This window comes from Embiotoca jacksoni, unplaced genomic scaffold (assembly GCF_022577435.1).
Source record: "Embiotoca jacksoni isolate LCO1_2020_lvr unplaced genomic scaffold, fEmbJac1.0.p SCAF_9, whole genome shotgun sequence".
Taxonomy (NCBI): domain Eukaryota; kingdom Metazoa; phylum Chordata; class Actinopteri; family Embiotocidae; genus Embiotoca; species Embiotoca jacksoni.
Window position 1 is genome coordinate 13,121,464 of NW_027185447.1, and position 15,804 is coordinate 13,137,267.

The 15,804-nt window shown below is 38.4% G+C and overlaps 1 protein-coding gene across 2 annotated transcripts; it reads left to right on the forward strand.

The window, feature by feature from the left end:
- The first annotated feature begins 1,583 nt into the window (after positions 1-1,583).
- Positions 1,584-13,077, forward strand: LOC138193219 (deoxynucleoside triphosphate triphosphohydrolase SAMHD1-like). 2 transcript variants are annotated; one of them, XM_069141111.1, is made up of 16 exons: positions 1,584-1,868; positions 2,008-2,074; positions 2,909-2,981; positions 3,651-3,811; positions 4,397-4,512; positions 4,941-5,011; positions 5,966-6,124; positions 7,346-7,449; positions 7,560-7,668; positions 7,789-7,880; positions 7,997-8,112; positions 8,896-9,035; positions 10,239-10,331; positions 10,480-10,584; positions 10,744-10,881; positions 12,064-13,077. In XM_069141111.1, the coding sequence occupies exons 1-16, from the start codon at positions 1,688-1,690 to the stop codon at positions 12,187-12,189; spliced, it is 1,851 nt and encodes a 616-aa protein (XP_068997212.1). In that variant the 5' UTR covers positions 1,584-1,687; the 3' UTR covers positions 12,190-13,077. The 2 variants fall into 2 exon arrangements, with proteins under 2 accessions (XP_068997212.1, XP_068997213.1); XM_069141112.1 differs by having other exon boundaries at positions 7,349-7,449.
- Positions 13,078-15,804: the final 2,727 nt, after the last annotated feature.

The window sequence follows — 15,804 nt, forward strand, 5'->3', positions numbered from 1 at the left end:
AAAAAAACATACCTGGCACATACCTTAAAAAATTAAAAAGGCAAATGGCCTAAGAGAATTGATACCGATTTAAAGGCAGTGGTTAATCACTACAAGTGTCACAATTATTGACCTGTGTAATCGCATGATTGCAATTATGAGCATAATCATCATACTTCCTCATCTTCGATTTGACTGAAACTGCTGTTACGCCAACTCGGGTGTTACTGCTGCTGCTCTCTCTGAGACCACGTGTGTGTAACTTCAAACTATAACCATACTTTCTTTATAAGAAATTAGTAGTAATACAATATTTCAAACGGCCGCCTTTAAATATTTTTTGTTTCGCTGCGTCACGTTACGTAATGCGGGGTTTTGGTGTTTGCGCGCCGCTCCCTTCGCTCCACCATCTCTACAGCACGTTAACCAATGAGGAGCCAGGTGCAGCAAGCGCACGACAATATACCGGAAGCAAAGGGTTCAACTTCCAAATTAAAATCATAACAACCTAATCCATTTAGAGGTTTTTTTCAAGCATTACAGCATTTTCGTTAAAAGGTGCCATGTTGTACTGACAGGAATATTAGAGAGATGTGGTAGAGCAGTGGGTAAAATTTACTTTTCATTTGAAACCAAATAATATCAGCCAAAATCCCCAGTGACAATATCAAAATTAATACTTTTTATTGTTAAAAGCAGCTGAGAGAGAGAAATATGTCATGATTCATGACATGACTGTATTGTTATAGCTACTTATGAGTATGTATTTATTGCCACAAAATAATATGCCACACAAGGCATTCCTTTGTAGCCCACTACTTTATTGTGAGTAATAGATTTAATTTAATGGTCGGCCTAAATGTCCATGTGCTGTGCAGCAAGAAAAGTGGTCTGTGTTGGATCATTCTCTTAAATTTTGGTATTGATGCTCTTGGCACTACTGATACCAAAAGAAGATGGTGTATCAGCAATATCAATAGTTTGGGGCTCTATCACTTTAGTAGTAGGGTAGAGAGGGAAAGAGGGCCTTCAGAAAGACTGGAAACAGAAACCTATTTTTATCAGCAATTTTAATTTCTTTAAAATAACATAATAGGCCCTACTGCTGGGTGAATAATTTATATCTTCTGCCTAAAACCTGCCCTTTCAAACCAGTTTGGATCTGTTTGGAAGTGAAAGCAGGTTGTAGTCCTGTGTTTTTTGTTTTGCGGTAATTCCGTGGTGCAACACATTGCAAAAAGGCACGGTCTGATTTTGTGGTAAATAACTGAAATTTACATGTTGGTAACTTTAGCTGTTTTTGCATACTTGCCTACTTCTTTATATAATTCAGCATTAAAGGAATTAAGTTAATAAAAAGCATTATAACTCAACAAAATGAAAATATTTTTGATCTATAAATCCTGTAGCATGTGGTTTTATTCAGCCAGTTGTCAATGTTTCAACAAAGGATTCAAAGGACTTTTATTTTGAGGCTGTCATTATCTTATTTTGAAATCGGTAACCGGAAAGGCCCTTTGCGTTTCTTTTTAACTTGACGCACCCAACAGAGACACAAAACCCGGGTATTTTTCACCTCCCGTGAATCCCCTGTGCGAGTCTGTCAGATCAGCTGTTGCAGTCGGCGTGCTCAACGATTTCGTCTGGATTTCGTCTGGATTTCGTCTCTCGTAACTAACACGAAGAACCGCCTGTGTGGCAGCTCAACATGTCGAATCGCAAAAGACCATCAGGAGCCTTTGTGAGCCCAGCGGACGAGTTCAAAACGCCGGAGAAGAAAGTGTCAGTGGTCCGGCAGCCGGATTCGGATTACAGGCGATGGGGAGTGGAGGAAACGTGCCAGTACCTTCGACGAGCGGGTCTTGGAAAATGGGAGCATAAATTTAAAGGTTTGTTTTCTGGTTTAATTGATATCTGGTAAGTAGAGGCAGTCTTATAAATCTCTTGGCTGTTTTCAGCGCCTGTCTGTTTGTTGCTGTTATGACATCTAAAGCAAACATCCGAACTCCTGTTTCTTCTGTCATTCAGCTCACAACATCAAGGGTGTGGCGCTGCAGTATCTCCAGGATGATAACCTCGAGAAGATTGGCGTAGAGTAAGTGTGCATGCAAGGAAATGTGACCACGGGAAGTTTCCTCCCATCAATGCAGAGCACTAATAGTAGATCGAGTCACCCCGATTGCGTTTCTCTCCTCACTTTCCAGCACACATTGGTGAAGTACATTTACTCAAATGCTCTACTTCAGTACATCTATAATGCACTTGGACTATTCTGGAACATTTCAATTTGACCCTACATTATACTTGCAGTCCACTAAATTTCAGAGGAAAATAACGTACTTTTTAAACTCCACTTTTTACTCTTAATATGAACTTTTGACACAATGGATAATGTAACACGCTTCCAGGGTTTCTTTACCACTGTAATACTTGGGTGCAGCACCTAACTATAGCTTCACTACACACTTTCTTTTACCCATGTTTGGTTATTATCGTTTCTATGGCTGACAGCTCATTTTTAGATACATTTTAGATAAAAACACAAAAATGCATAGGTTTTGTTAAAATAAATGCCCACTGCTACTACAGCCCCTAAAGCCACCAGAAATGGAAGGAAAACAAGTTTTAAACCAGTGGTTTCCAACTTTTTTTTTTGTCTTCTTACGCCATTCAAACAGCAGTGTGTTGTCAGGTTCACATTTCAGAAGTCTATAAGTTGTTAACGGCTCCACAAAATAGTTATTTTTGCCTCTAAACTTCTTGCATGGTTTCATTTCATGAACTATACAAATGATTCACAATCTCATTTTGCTGCTTATGCACTAATAATACCCAAATGGAGGATCTGAATACTACTTCCACTGCTTCCTGCCTCGTCAGCTCTTTCAGTCCCATGATACTCCATTTCGTTCTGCTTTATTCTGTTTAGGTGTCTCGGTGACCGCCTGGAGATCCTGCACAGCCTCAGGGAACTGTGGCAGAGACAAGTTGAGGCAAACAAGGTGAACAACAGCCTCACGTCTCACGCTTTCAAGGCTATAGCAATAAATAAGACATTCTGTTGTGACGAGCAGTGAAAATATAAAACAACACCTGGGTCTCTGTATGAAACGCATCCTCTGCCCTATTTGTTTTCAGCCTACAGCTCAAAACAGACAGATAAAGGTTAAATGCAACAAAACAATGTTAAAAGGGAAGATTGTTTTGTGTGAAATGAAGACAGAGTAGGTCCTAAATCCCTGGAGGTGAATTTTAAAGAGAGCAAGGTGGCAGCTTTATTTACTAGAACCAAGAAATATCTCTTGCACTGACAGCCTGTTTGTTTTTTTTAATCCATTTTTCCCATTTTACATCTACTTATCTTTTTACATCATGTTTTAAATCACACAAAAAAATATAGGTATATTGGATGTCAGCATTGAGTTATGTCTAATGTCTGTGTTTAGAGCCCGTCCTGTCTTAGTCTCTTTTTCATAAAGAACTTTGAAACTTTTGTTCAGAGAAGTGATCTATTAATAAGGACTTGGGGTTTCTATCCCGATGTCTTGGTTGAAAACTGGTTTCTAACCACCCTTTCACTCAAATATATATTGCAGCACTGCAACTGGCATACTGGCATTTCTCTGCGTTGACGATGAATGATGACTGTTTGTCGTTCTGCCGACTGCCAGGTGTTCAATGATCCCATCCACGGACATGTGGAGTTACATCCACTTCTCATCAAAATCATAGACACACCTCAGTTCCAGAGACTACGAAACATCAAGCAGCTGGGAGGGACCTATTTCGTTTTCCCTGGAGCGTCCCACAACCGCTTTGAACACTGCATTGGGTATGCTCCCAGTTAGATCAGGGTTTATCATCAACCTACGTTGTTTTGCTGTTAAAAACACATGTAACGCTCCAAAACCACAGTAAATGCAAACACACACTATGTTAAAAGTAGTCTCACTAATACAAAACACAGTTTTCACTCTGTAGTCAATAGGGACTCAAATTTGGAAGTTGTCAACACTGCATTTTATAATCAAGCGGTGCAGAACGCACAATAGCAAATGCTGTAATTGTATTTCATCGGGACAAAAAAAACGGGGTTTTTTTCCCCCTTATGCCAAGAAAAAAAAAATACCTTCCTGTCGCACTAAGGTTGACATGAAAAGGATTGCTGGCAATTTCCAACAATTGGGGTTGCAGAAATATAAAGTGAATCAATGGCGGTGAAAGGCTGCGGTATATTAAGTGACCATGTAATAATCTTCCCGTTTGAATAAACTAATTGCAAGGATTCACTGAATTACCAAGTAATACCAAATTCTCTAATTATTTTTCTCCACACAATTATCTATTCGTCATGTTTTGTGGTGTCTTCTTTGTATATCTGGTCTGGAATAAGTTGTTCTGTTGTGTGCTTGTGTAGGGTGTGTCATTTGGCAGGACAATTTGTCCAAGCTCTGAATGAGAGGCAGCCAGAACTCCTCATCTCTCCCACAGACATCCTTTGTGTGCAGATCGCTGGGCTCTGCCACGACCTGGGTGAGTGGTTTTGTGGATATACTGCCTGTAACTTTTACAACGCACAAAAATCTCACAGGTCCATAGTCTAATATGTCTATGATTTTAGTAACTCTTCAAAACACAAGACACTAACATACATTTCATGTGGAGCAGAGGACATCCAGGTGAACTTAAACCAACTTCTAGAGCCTCTACATAAGCATATAAAAGATAAGGATAAGGGTTTGCATATGAAAAAATTATAACCCTCCAGTTTAAACGTGTTTGCTTTCACAGTGGTACGCAGATTATTAACATGTTTCAGACATTGGCCTTTTTGGTCCAGGGTGTGTGCGGGAGTGAAAATGGAAGTAAAACTATGCTTCTCATCATTTAGTTTCCAGATTGGGATACAGCACGAGTGCAACATTCACAAACATTCACACACTGTATTCCTCCCGTTCCAGGACATGGACCGTTTTCACATATGTTTGATGGTATGTTCATCCCCAAAGCACGACCAGAAATTAAATGGAAGGTAAGAACACCTGATTTAAATGCTATATTGTCTGTCTTTCTTTGGCCCTGTGATGGACTGGCAGACTGTCCACCCTCACTTAAAGTCAACTGGGATAGGGTCCAACCCCACTATGACCCTGTTCAGGATAAATGGGGTAGAGATAATGGAGAGATAGAAATGTTAAATGAAACTAGTAGTTAAGGGAAACAAATGGGGTCACATTAAGTACAGAATATGCCCCCTTTGATTAGCAACTATTAAAAAGGTTGGTCAGTTCTGTTTGGCATTAAATGCCTAAAAGGCTTTTATTTGATTTCTAAAGAGCTTTTATTTGATTTCTAATTTCCCTGTTCTGGTGCTCGTAAAATAAATTGCCAACTGCTTTAGCAAGATATTTTGAAAAAGATGACCATGCGGTGTCTGGAAACCAACAGAACTACTCGAAAAGGCAGAGGGGCAGATAATGACTGCTGTCTAGAAAGGTTTTTCAGACGGCTATTTTTCAAAAGTAACAGGAAAAGGATGTGGGCTGTCACCTCTGCACTGCAACCTAAATACTTTTTTTTTGTTTTTTACATCTAAATCATCAGTGAATTCAATAGTTTTTAAACTGTTCCATCTGACACAAATCCTCTACTCACTTGTCAGGTAAACTCTCAAATCATGTAAGCTTTTAACCTTACCCACTAAACTCTGCTCCCTTAGTGAAGGACAGTTTAAATAATGTTGTTCTTATAAACTTGGTTCATTTATCCATAGTTGTGCTGCTTGACAACATGGTGTGAAGTTACAGCAATAAGCAGCATCGTCTGTAAAGAAGGCTTTTATTGTCACTTTTTAAAAAGGCATTAACGTCATTTGGCTTTATAGTGTGACAGTTAAAGGCTTTAGATAATGATTGCGTTGTTCGGATAAGGACAACTGATGAGAACTACTGAATGTTAATTATTAATACGTTTGTATCTTTTGCAGCATGAGAAGGCCTCTCTCGCCATGTTTGATTACTTGGTGAAAGACAACGACCTGGAGCCAGTGATGGAGGAGCACGGCCTGGACCTGAGAGTGGACCTGGACTTTATTAAGGAGCAGATTAACGGACCACTGGACACTGAAGCAGCTCAAGACAAGGAGGTACCTGCAAGTAATGTGTTCAATCCATCAATAGCATTGTAGCTCATATAGCCATATCTGATTTGTATATAAAGTAACTTACCACACTGTCTATAAAACTTTCTTTGAACCCCTACTGGCTCGCTATTACAACCCTGTACATACAGTTTGCATTTATAATTTGACCTGCATATGGACGAAAGTGACGGCACTGATGTTTGGCTTCACGGTGGGCAGATAATGGTCATTTAAGTGGGCGTTTCTCTATCTCAAAGCACCAGCAACACAATAATTTCATTATGACACGCCTTCGAAAATGGATTAGAATTTATTTCTTTTTTAAATAAGAAAAATACGATACTATAAAAGTGGAATGTCAGCCTATTCAATTCAATAACATTTTATTTATATAGTGCCAAATAACAACACAGGTTATTTCATGGCACACAAAACATTAAAGTCCTTACAGCAGAACTTTACAGTAGTATACAGAGAAACCCAACAATTCAACAATTCCCACATAAGGTAGGAGGGAAAAACTCCTATTTTAACGGCGAAAAAAAAAAAAAAGTCCTTACTGGGAGAGCCTAGTAAGAGATATGTGAGGTTGTGGCTCACCATCATTTCTGTGTAAACAGACCTTTCAGTATTTAGTGGCCTTTGGATATTTATTCAGCAGAAAGCCTTCAAAACTAAAGTAAGATTGAAACTTGTGGCTTTCCCTTTCTGTTTCCTTCCAAAGTCCCAATTTGTTTGGTTTCAGAGCAGCCCACTATAGACCGCACCAAATTTGGATGAAATTTAAGGTTGTTTTTTTAGATATACAACCCATTATTATTTTTGATCTTAAGAGTACAGATTTCTTGGAAAATTCAGTTAGAAAACTTTACAGACATCACAGTGCGAAATGCAAGTTTATCGGTGAGGTGACGCCGGTAATAGTGGCTTGTTTACTTTTACCACCTCAAACCCGTCACCTACAGATTCTGTACTCTACCCTGTTGTCCATTTGTTGTTATGTATGTGTATGTATACGTATATTCTCACTCGTATATAATGAACAAGCTCAGCTGTCCTTGTATTAGCTATATGTCTATAATATTATAATAATATTTCTATCTTTCTATAATTGCTTATTTTTTTACTATAAAAACACAGACAACACCTGCAAACCAAAGGCTAACACCTTGAATGCATAAAAAACTGGACCAGTTAAGTTCATTGTTCTGCCTGTCGTCTCAGCAGTGGCTATATAAAGGCCGCCCAAAAGAAAAGTCTTTCCTCTACGACATTGTGGCCAACAAAAAGACTGGCATTGATGTGGATAAGTGGGATTACTTTGCCAGGTGGGGCTTATTGATTTGTCTCTCCAATACTAATTTCCCAAAATGTATATTTTCTGTTCAGTCCTGATACCTTTTTTTTTCCCACATAATTCTTTACCCGCTTAACTCAGGGACTGCTACCATCTGGGCATCCAGAACAACTTTGACCACAGCCGCTTCCTGAAGTTTGCCAGGGTGTGTGAGGTGGAAGGGGAGAAGCTCATCTGCACACGAAACAAGGTGCTGACTTTATTGCGGCTGTTTTTTGTTGTTTTTTTTCATCCAATTTTAAGCAGCCCTCAAATTAGATGAAAGTTGGCTACTAAAATAAAGATAATTCTTTTATAATTTATTGAACAGGAGGTGGGCAATCTATATGACCTGTTCCACACCAGGAACTTTCTCCACAGAAGAGCCTACCAGCACAAAGTTGGCTGTATCATCGAGACGATGTGAGTAGCTGGTCACTCTGATGCAGCTTGTTGGCTTTCCTTCATGGTTTAACCTCTCGTATCGAATGCAGCAAAGTGTGTTCACAAGTGATGATGTGTTGGACGTTTTTTAACAGGATCACGGAGGCCTTCTTAAAAGCCGATCCACACATCCAGATTGCAGGCTCAGAAGGGAAGATGTTCAATCTCTCCAACGCCATAGAAGACATGGAGGCCTACACCAAGCTGACAGGTCATTACACACAGACACGTTGTATTGTTAACTCATGTCTGCAGAACATTTACACAAAGACAGAGACGGTCTCAGAGAATGCGACAAGTAGGGAGTCCACGCAAGACGGTCACTTAAAACAAGTTAAATTTATTCAAAATAAAATAACACAAACCAAGAATGGAGTGTGAAAATCTGTACCATCAGTAATGCAAGCAGTGAGTGGATATGAGTATTTTGTATTTTAAAATACTGCTGATGCCAAAGGAAGGAGGAGAGAGAGACTAATCACATGGGCCAGCTTTTTTTTTTTTTTTTCCTTATGAGGAATCAAAATAAGGTTATCAAACAATAAATGGTCTCAGCCTGTTCACTAATTGAACAGGTGTGCTTCTAAAGCACAATGAAACATTACTTTGTGTGCCACTCCTCTGTCAGTGGTGTACAATTTTTATTTTGTATCAGTCCTATAGAATATATATGAACTATATACAAACAATAATGATTTATTGCACAAACTATCCCAACCCTGGTTTGAATCCAGGCAGATATAATATAGAGGAATGAAAACCATCTTCAAATAAGACTACTTTGTGTTTTGCACTGAAAACAATTTTCACTTTGTAATATTCTTCTGTGGCAGTTCTTTACACAGCACGTTTTGACTGAAAACCACAAGTTTATTCATGTAACTTTTTATAGTTTCAAATAAAGACACTAAATAAGTAATTTAGTAACTTTGATGTTCTTGGTTTGCTTTTTTTACCCACCCTGGAATCGAATTTTTCTTTGTTTGTCTTTTAGATCATGTGTTTGAACAAATACTCAACTCCTCCTCCCCGGAGCTGGCAGAGGCGAGGGAGATCCTGCGCAACATCATCCATCGGCGCCTCTACAAGTGTTTGGGCGAAACTCACCCAAACAAAGAAAATACCGTAACTCGGGTGTGTGTTGGTTTGTGTGGCCCTGGTCACACTTGACTTTAAAATGAGTCTTTGGTGATCCCATCATAAGTGGACAGCTCAAAGTACAGGTGTGAACACACCCAAGACGCGCCGGAGCCGATTGCAAATTCATGTGCAGTGTGAATGTAAACACGTCCCTGGCCACATTGAAAAACTACCTACTCCACCATTGTCCTCAGAATAAGCAATAGAAATAATATCTAATAGAAAAAAGCTGCAAACTGAGCTGGTGGCTACAGGGCAGCTGTTTAGTGAATGAAAACAGAGACTGTCTACTTCACATTCATCTTCAACTTCAGGGTCTAGATCATTTATCCACTGCAGTGCAGAGCCCAACACTCTGAATCCCACCAGAATAATGAAATAATCTGTGCCTGATCTAAATGTGACCAAATTGAGCCTGACTGAGTTTGAGTTGAGATTTACAAACTCTAGTGTTCAGACAATTTTCCTGCATAATAAATTTTAAGAATGAGTTTAAACTTTGTGTATTTTGAGTACAAATTGAAAACAAGGCAAATAATAAGAGCCTGGTCGCTCCTAATTCACTCAGTTGAGTTTTTTCATCAGACTATTTGTCTCTGTCTGGCGCTACATGCATTTCCTGCATCGATTTTAAACTGTTGCCAACAACAGACATTATTTGGTCTGAAAGTGCCTCATGTCTTAAATTGAATATCTTCCATCAGGTCACGGATCCTAAAGGCTTTCTGACCGATCGTACATTATTCTTACATCATCATAAGAGTAACGTTTACTTACACAGCACTGTTGTGCTTTACAACGATGTCGAATGGAATTAAAAGAAAAGAAAGGCAGCTGGGTTGTGGGATGATTTATTATGGTTCTTGAAGAGCGCTTTAAATTTTGTATGACAACATTGTTTGGTAGAATAACTGACAGTAATAACATACAGATGTTAAATTATCATGAATAGGCTAATTGACATTCAAATGAGGCTCGAGTGAGCGAAGACATCTGATTTTGTTAAATGCCTGATGCTTCGACTCCACTCTTCTCTATTCTAATCTCTATTAATTACAATATGCTCATTACTATTTTTTTTTTTTTTTTTTTATTATATGAAGATATGATACCAATCTGATTAAAAACTTTCTCAGTCACTCACTTAATGGTGCCAAGTTGAAATAAGTATCATCTGTCGACTCTTCTCGTTAAAAGACGGAGATTATTCACATGTGGGAAGAATCCCTGTCCAACACTGAGAGTGGAAGTCAGGCCGTCGGTCTGAAGCCAGAGGACTTTGTAGTCAACGTGAGTTTTTCATCTAATTACTTAATCTCATACACTTCATTTGTCCATAGCCCCAAAGGAGGGAATTCCTTTATCCTGTGAACTTAGTTTCTTTCCCTTTTGTGACTGACTGCACTTTTAGATCCAAAAACTTCTCCATCTTTTTTAGGTCATTGTTTTGGACTATGGGATGAAGGAAAAGAACCCGATCGACAATGTGCGTTTCTATTGCAAGAATGACTTCACTAAAGCCTTCCAGATACGCAAGGACCAGGTCAGAACTGAAGCAACGATCACAGAATTTAAATCTTAAATATTTGTATACATGAGCAACTCGCACATTTCAGTTTCATGTGTTTTCCATGTCTTTTAAATGTCTCCATCTTGGATTTATGTCTCATTTTAAACTATGTGATGCTGTCCGTCTTGTCAGGTGTCTGGACTTCTCCCGGATCACTTTTCTGAGCAGGTGATCAGGGTCTACTGTAAGAAGACGGACGATGCGAGTCTGAAGGCTGCCAAGAAGCACTTTGTTCAGTGGTGCACGAAAAATAACTTCTCAAAGCCTAAGGTGCTTTTTATCATCTACAGCAACGAGAATTACAGTTGCATGCAGTGACAATGCTGAAGGGATCATTTACAGTAGGAAATGTAGAGTACAAGTAGCATGGGGAAGTGTAATGAGCTGGCCCCTGTGTTGTCTGTGTCTATCACAATACAGCAGTGACATGGTATACAGGACATCTATGCATACTGCACACGGCAATAACAGTTGGTCATCAGAGGACTTAAAGTAGCTATAACTTCAATTCAATTTTATTTATATAGCGCCAAATCACAACACGGGTTATTTCATGGCACTTAACACATCCTGATAACTGATATTTTAATAATCATATTGTATCTCATGACAGCGTGACCGTGATATAAAAAGGTTCCCTTGTTTCGCTACAGAGAATTATCACCTGAACCTGCAGCTCCATCAGCTTCACTGAGCAGCAAAGTTCGAAGAATGGTGAATATTAGACTTTCACTCACCAGGTGATCAGAAAGTGGACCGCAGACAAATGATTATGTTGCTCTCCAACTGCTCGAGGAATGAATGAGCAACTGTTTGCTAACAAGTTATCTGCATTAAGTTGTGTTCACAGCTGGTTCCTGCTGCCCACAGCTAGCTAAGAACAGTCAGTTATTTGCAGTGCTGTAACATGAATGCTGCAGTTTGTCAAATGACAGCAGCGAGCCACAGATATCTGAATAAAGCTGCGTGCATTAAAGGAAGGAAGTGGAAGGTAGAGATGGAAGCAGTTCATATTTACATTTAGTCCCAGAATCAGGTATCTGCAAATTGTTGTGAGGAAGTGTGTATTGTGGTATCTGCTGCTGTGGCATTAAGTAGCAATAATCACAACTGTCAGTTCAGGAAAACAGTGTGTGGTGGAGGGTGTGTCGAGGTGAAGAAAGGGAGGTAAAGATGTCAGAAAACTAAATTAGTTTTTCGACTGTAGAAAACATAATTGTCGACTATTGGACTTTGGCATATAAAACATGTAAAAAAAAAAAGGCTGTAGGGAGTTGCTGCCACCTTGTTATGGCTGGAGACAGTAACTCAAGTGTTCACATTAATTTAGAATTTGTTTACAGAACAATGGCACAGTTAGGATAAGAAGTTACTGAAGTGCCCGCCATCAGCAGTGTCATCTCCACACTGCTCCTCTTGATACCAGTGTGTATTGTTTTTGTTCACGCGTAGGTAGGAGACATCCCACCTGAGCTGACTCCCGTGAAATCCAGCGAGGCCAAGGACGGTGAAGAAGGCAGCTCCAGAGCAGCAGACTGTGGCAGTGGGCAAAATAAAGCCAAAAAACAGCTCTTTTGAAATGGAAAGGATAGCCCTCCAATGCACATTCAGAGACAGACTAGATGAGACGGTGTTTAAAGAAATGTATATTTTTCTACGAGGTGAGTGTGCTGATGAGCACAGCAAACTGTTTTACACCAAAAAATATATTATTTAAAAGTTTCAAAAAAAGTGCATACCTTTATGAATTTCCAGGATTGTACTCAGGGTTTTTTTTTTTTTTAAATAGGGCTCTCATCAACATTGCATTTAATTTAATCATTTTAATCTTGTTTTTATCTTAGTCTCATTTGGAAGTAGAATTTTGCTAATCAGAAGCCTACTATCATGTATCTCTATTACAAACAACAGGTGACGGTCTTGTTTAATTATGAAACTCAACATGCACACAGTGTATTTCAGGGCAGCGTGTTTTTACAGCAGATACAGCTGACGGGTTTTGAGGCAATTTTTTTGATTCAGCTTTCAGGAAGAAGGCAGTGACGGGTTTTTTTCGTCACTGTCAAGCTGTCACAAGACACATCAAACTCTGCAGTCAAAAGTTGCTCCATAAGAACAAGCAGCGTTTTTCACATTTAAAGCGAGTGTTTATGTTTACTTATGGGATTGTTTGGAGATTTAGCTTGAGTATTTATTATTTGGTTTTTGAGTTGAGTTTGTTTTGTGGTGCTTTATTTATTGTTCTTACAATAACTGGTTCGGCTTGTTCATTTCTCTTTTCACCTCATAGCTTTGTGCAGCATTTTTAAATGGTGTCTTGGATACCTTTTTAAAATGTTTTAGTCCTGCCAAAATGTCATCAAATTTCCATTGATTGTGTGAAGAATATTTTGAAAACATGTAAAGGGGAGTGTACATGTAGCAAAAGGGTTTAACATTCTGTCCAAATAAACATTTTCAAATGTTTCCTCCAGTAATTCAACTTGATGAACACTAGAGGGGACCATACACTCAGTTAAAGAGAAGTGCTCCACATGATGTTTTGTTTTCGCTGATTTTATTTTCTGTAACCTGAAATCTAAATTTTCAGTTGCTTTGTTTTGTTACATGAAGACCTCACACGTGAGAGCTCAGTCTTTAACTTCCTGTGGGTTACTAGTGAGACATTAAAATCACAAAGAGAAATTTCCCAAATCTGTGTTGGATCACAATATGGCAAAATATCAACAGATAAACTGTATTTTTTTTTTTTTATTATTAAACATAAATATGTCCAGAGGTACAGGAACATATGTAAAGATATGTGTAACGGTCAAATGAGGTCCACAGGTTGTTTTTTTTATGTTGGTTAATAAACCATAAACACTGAAGCAGGTTTTGCTTCCTGATCATAATGACAGATATGATCAATTTTCCTCTGTTGGACATGGTGCTACTACAAAATGTATTAAAATGTTCAATATTTTCCTTTGAAATATAGTGAAAATATAGCAATTTGACTACAGGAAGTACAGTGCTCTACTAAATATATTGAGCAATATTTAACATTGCAAATGACAGTAATGTAAAGACAGTCACTCGTGTAAACTGAATGAGAGGTTTGAGTTGAAGGGGTAGAAAACGGATGGTGTCTGCACAATTGGACCATTAAAATCCCTTCATCTCAGTTGTCTCCACATGTAATAACAATTGTTGAACACCAGAGGGAGTCATACACACGTCCCAACCTTATCTACTGCATACTTCATGTCCTTTTTCTATGGCCCAGGAATTGAGACATTGCTCAACTCCTTTAAAGATGAATGATAATCTTTATTTCTGCTCATTTTAATTAATTTAATTTTGACAAATTAACCACAGTTGTAATAAGGTATATGACAACAATGGTAACAATATACATTCACATAAGAATTATGATATTCAATACACAAAAGAAATGTACTTTTCAATGGCAATGGGCTGTGGTCAAATCATCTAACAGACAGCTCTTTAAATAGTTTTGGATGTACATTTAAAAATAAAATTAAAATAAGACAACTTGAATATTGCTACAATTTTCTTAAAATCTCATGTTTTGTTCATTATCATTGGATTTGTATGACGTCTAGCCTTACTGAGGCATAATCTGTAAGTGAAAATAAACAGGATTTTCTCTCACTTTTCGACATCAGGAATGTCTGCAAGATTAGTATCTTAATGAGAACAGCAAAACACTCCTAGAAGAAATGATATTTTTAGTACACAGATGCATTATTTCATATTCAGGCCTGTGATCAGGTTTTTCTAAAGCTCTGTTCAATATTCAATAGTTCACATATTGAGTTTGATCATTTTCATTCAGCTGAATTAAACTGAATCACTGTATGACAAAACCTTTGTCCTGAAAGCTTGTAATTATGTAATTCTGGAGCTTTCAAAAGAAGTAAATCATGTTTGCAAACAAAGGACAACAGATTGTGGCAAACTGTAACACACAACCAACACGTTTAACAGAGTGTGTCATTTAACTTGAACATTTAATCTGAGGTATGGGAAGTGCAAATATTGACTTTTTTATTTCATTTTAATTTTGATTCTGTGATTGGTGCCTGGAAATCTTGTGAAATATGATTTAGGTTTTGAATGGATTTTGATCGTATTTTCATACATCAGACATCTTTTAGAGTCCTACTTATAGCCTATTAGTGACTGCAGGCAAAACTATGCACCTCTGTGGCAGTCTATTGAAACACATTAGGGCCTTTCTGCTCCCTGTATTGATCTGTTTTCATAGAGCCAAATTCATAATATACAACATTGGGCTGAATATTTTTGTTTAAGAGTATTGCATGCATCAAATTCTAAATATGATTATAATTTCAAAATGAAACGAAGTGAAACTTTATGTAGCTGACAAAGGTACAAGATTTACACACTTTAAAGAAAGTTCCAGAGCAGCTCATGTTTTGGTTCAAAACAATCCATTTCATTGTGAACAGGGAAAAAATGGAGAAAAACAGATTTCTTTTCAAATGAACAGTTTAAGGTGAATGTACTAATGCTGTGTTGACAAGATTGAATAATCAAGTTGAGTCTTCTCGCTCCCACGCCCACTCGCAAAACACATCAGATGTATCGTCTTACCACACTGAACGTATGTCACTCGTTTCGTGAGATTTCAAGCAACTGTTGACCTTAAACATCAACTTCCTGTGTCACGGCGAGACATCAAACTTTGCTGCATCGTCACGGCGACGGCCAGTGACGAAGTCGAACGAATGTCTCAATATATCATCAACTACATGTTTAGGTTATTGTGACCCGACTTTATGTTCATGTGATCAACCAGCTCGACGTAGAATGTGAAAGTATGAAAAGTGTCATTTCCAGTGGCCAACAGGGGGCGCCATGACTATGAACGAATATTACCCCACAGGGGTCTTCAGGGCGGGGCTGTTATCATACCTGTGATGTTTGGAGAAGGTCGGTCCATGTACATAAGATTTAAAGCAACTCGTAGTTTCATGGCGAGACACTCCAAATGGCCACCACACTACGGGCACACACATCGATGGAAACGAATTATTTATACAATTTTTAATCCCAAACATGTTTTCTATCCATAGAACCTAAATTCAAGTCGGTCGGACAAAATCCCTCGGACTAGTTCGACAAAGTACAACGTGTCAGAATCGCCCAAAATGGCAACTACAT

Bases quoted from the DNA above. Each gene is read 5' to 3' on its own strand.
- LOC138193219 (XM_069141111.1), top strand. From the start codon at position 1,688: ATGTCGAATCGCAAAAGACCATCAGGAGCCTTTGTGAGCCCAGCGGAC. The intron at 1,869-2,007 runs GTTTGTTTTCTG...TCTGTCATTCAG, and splicing joins ATGGGAGCATAAATTTAAAG to CTCACAACATCAAGGGTGTG. The intron at 10,882-12,063 runs GTGCTTTTTATC...GTTCACGCGTAG, and splicing joins ATAACTTCTCAAAGCCTAAG to GTAGGAGACATCCCACCTGA.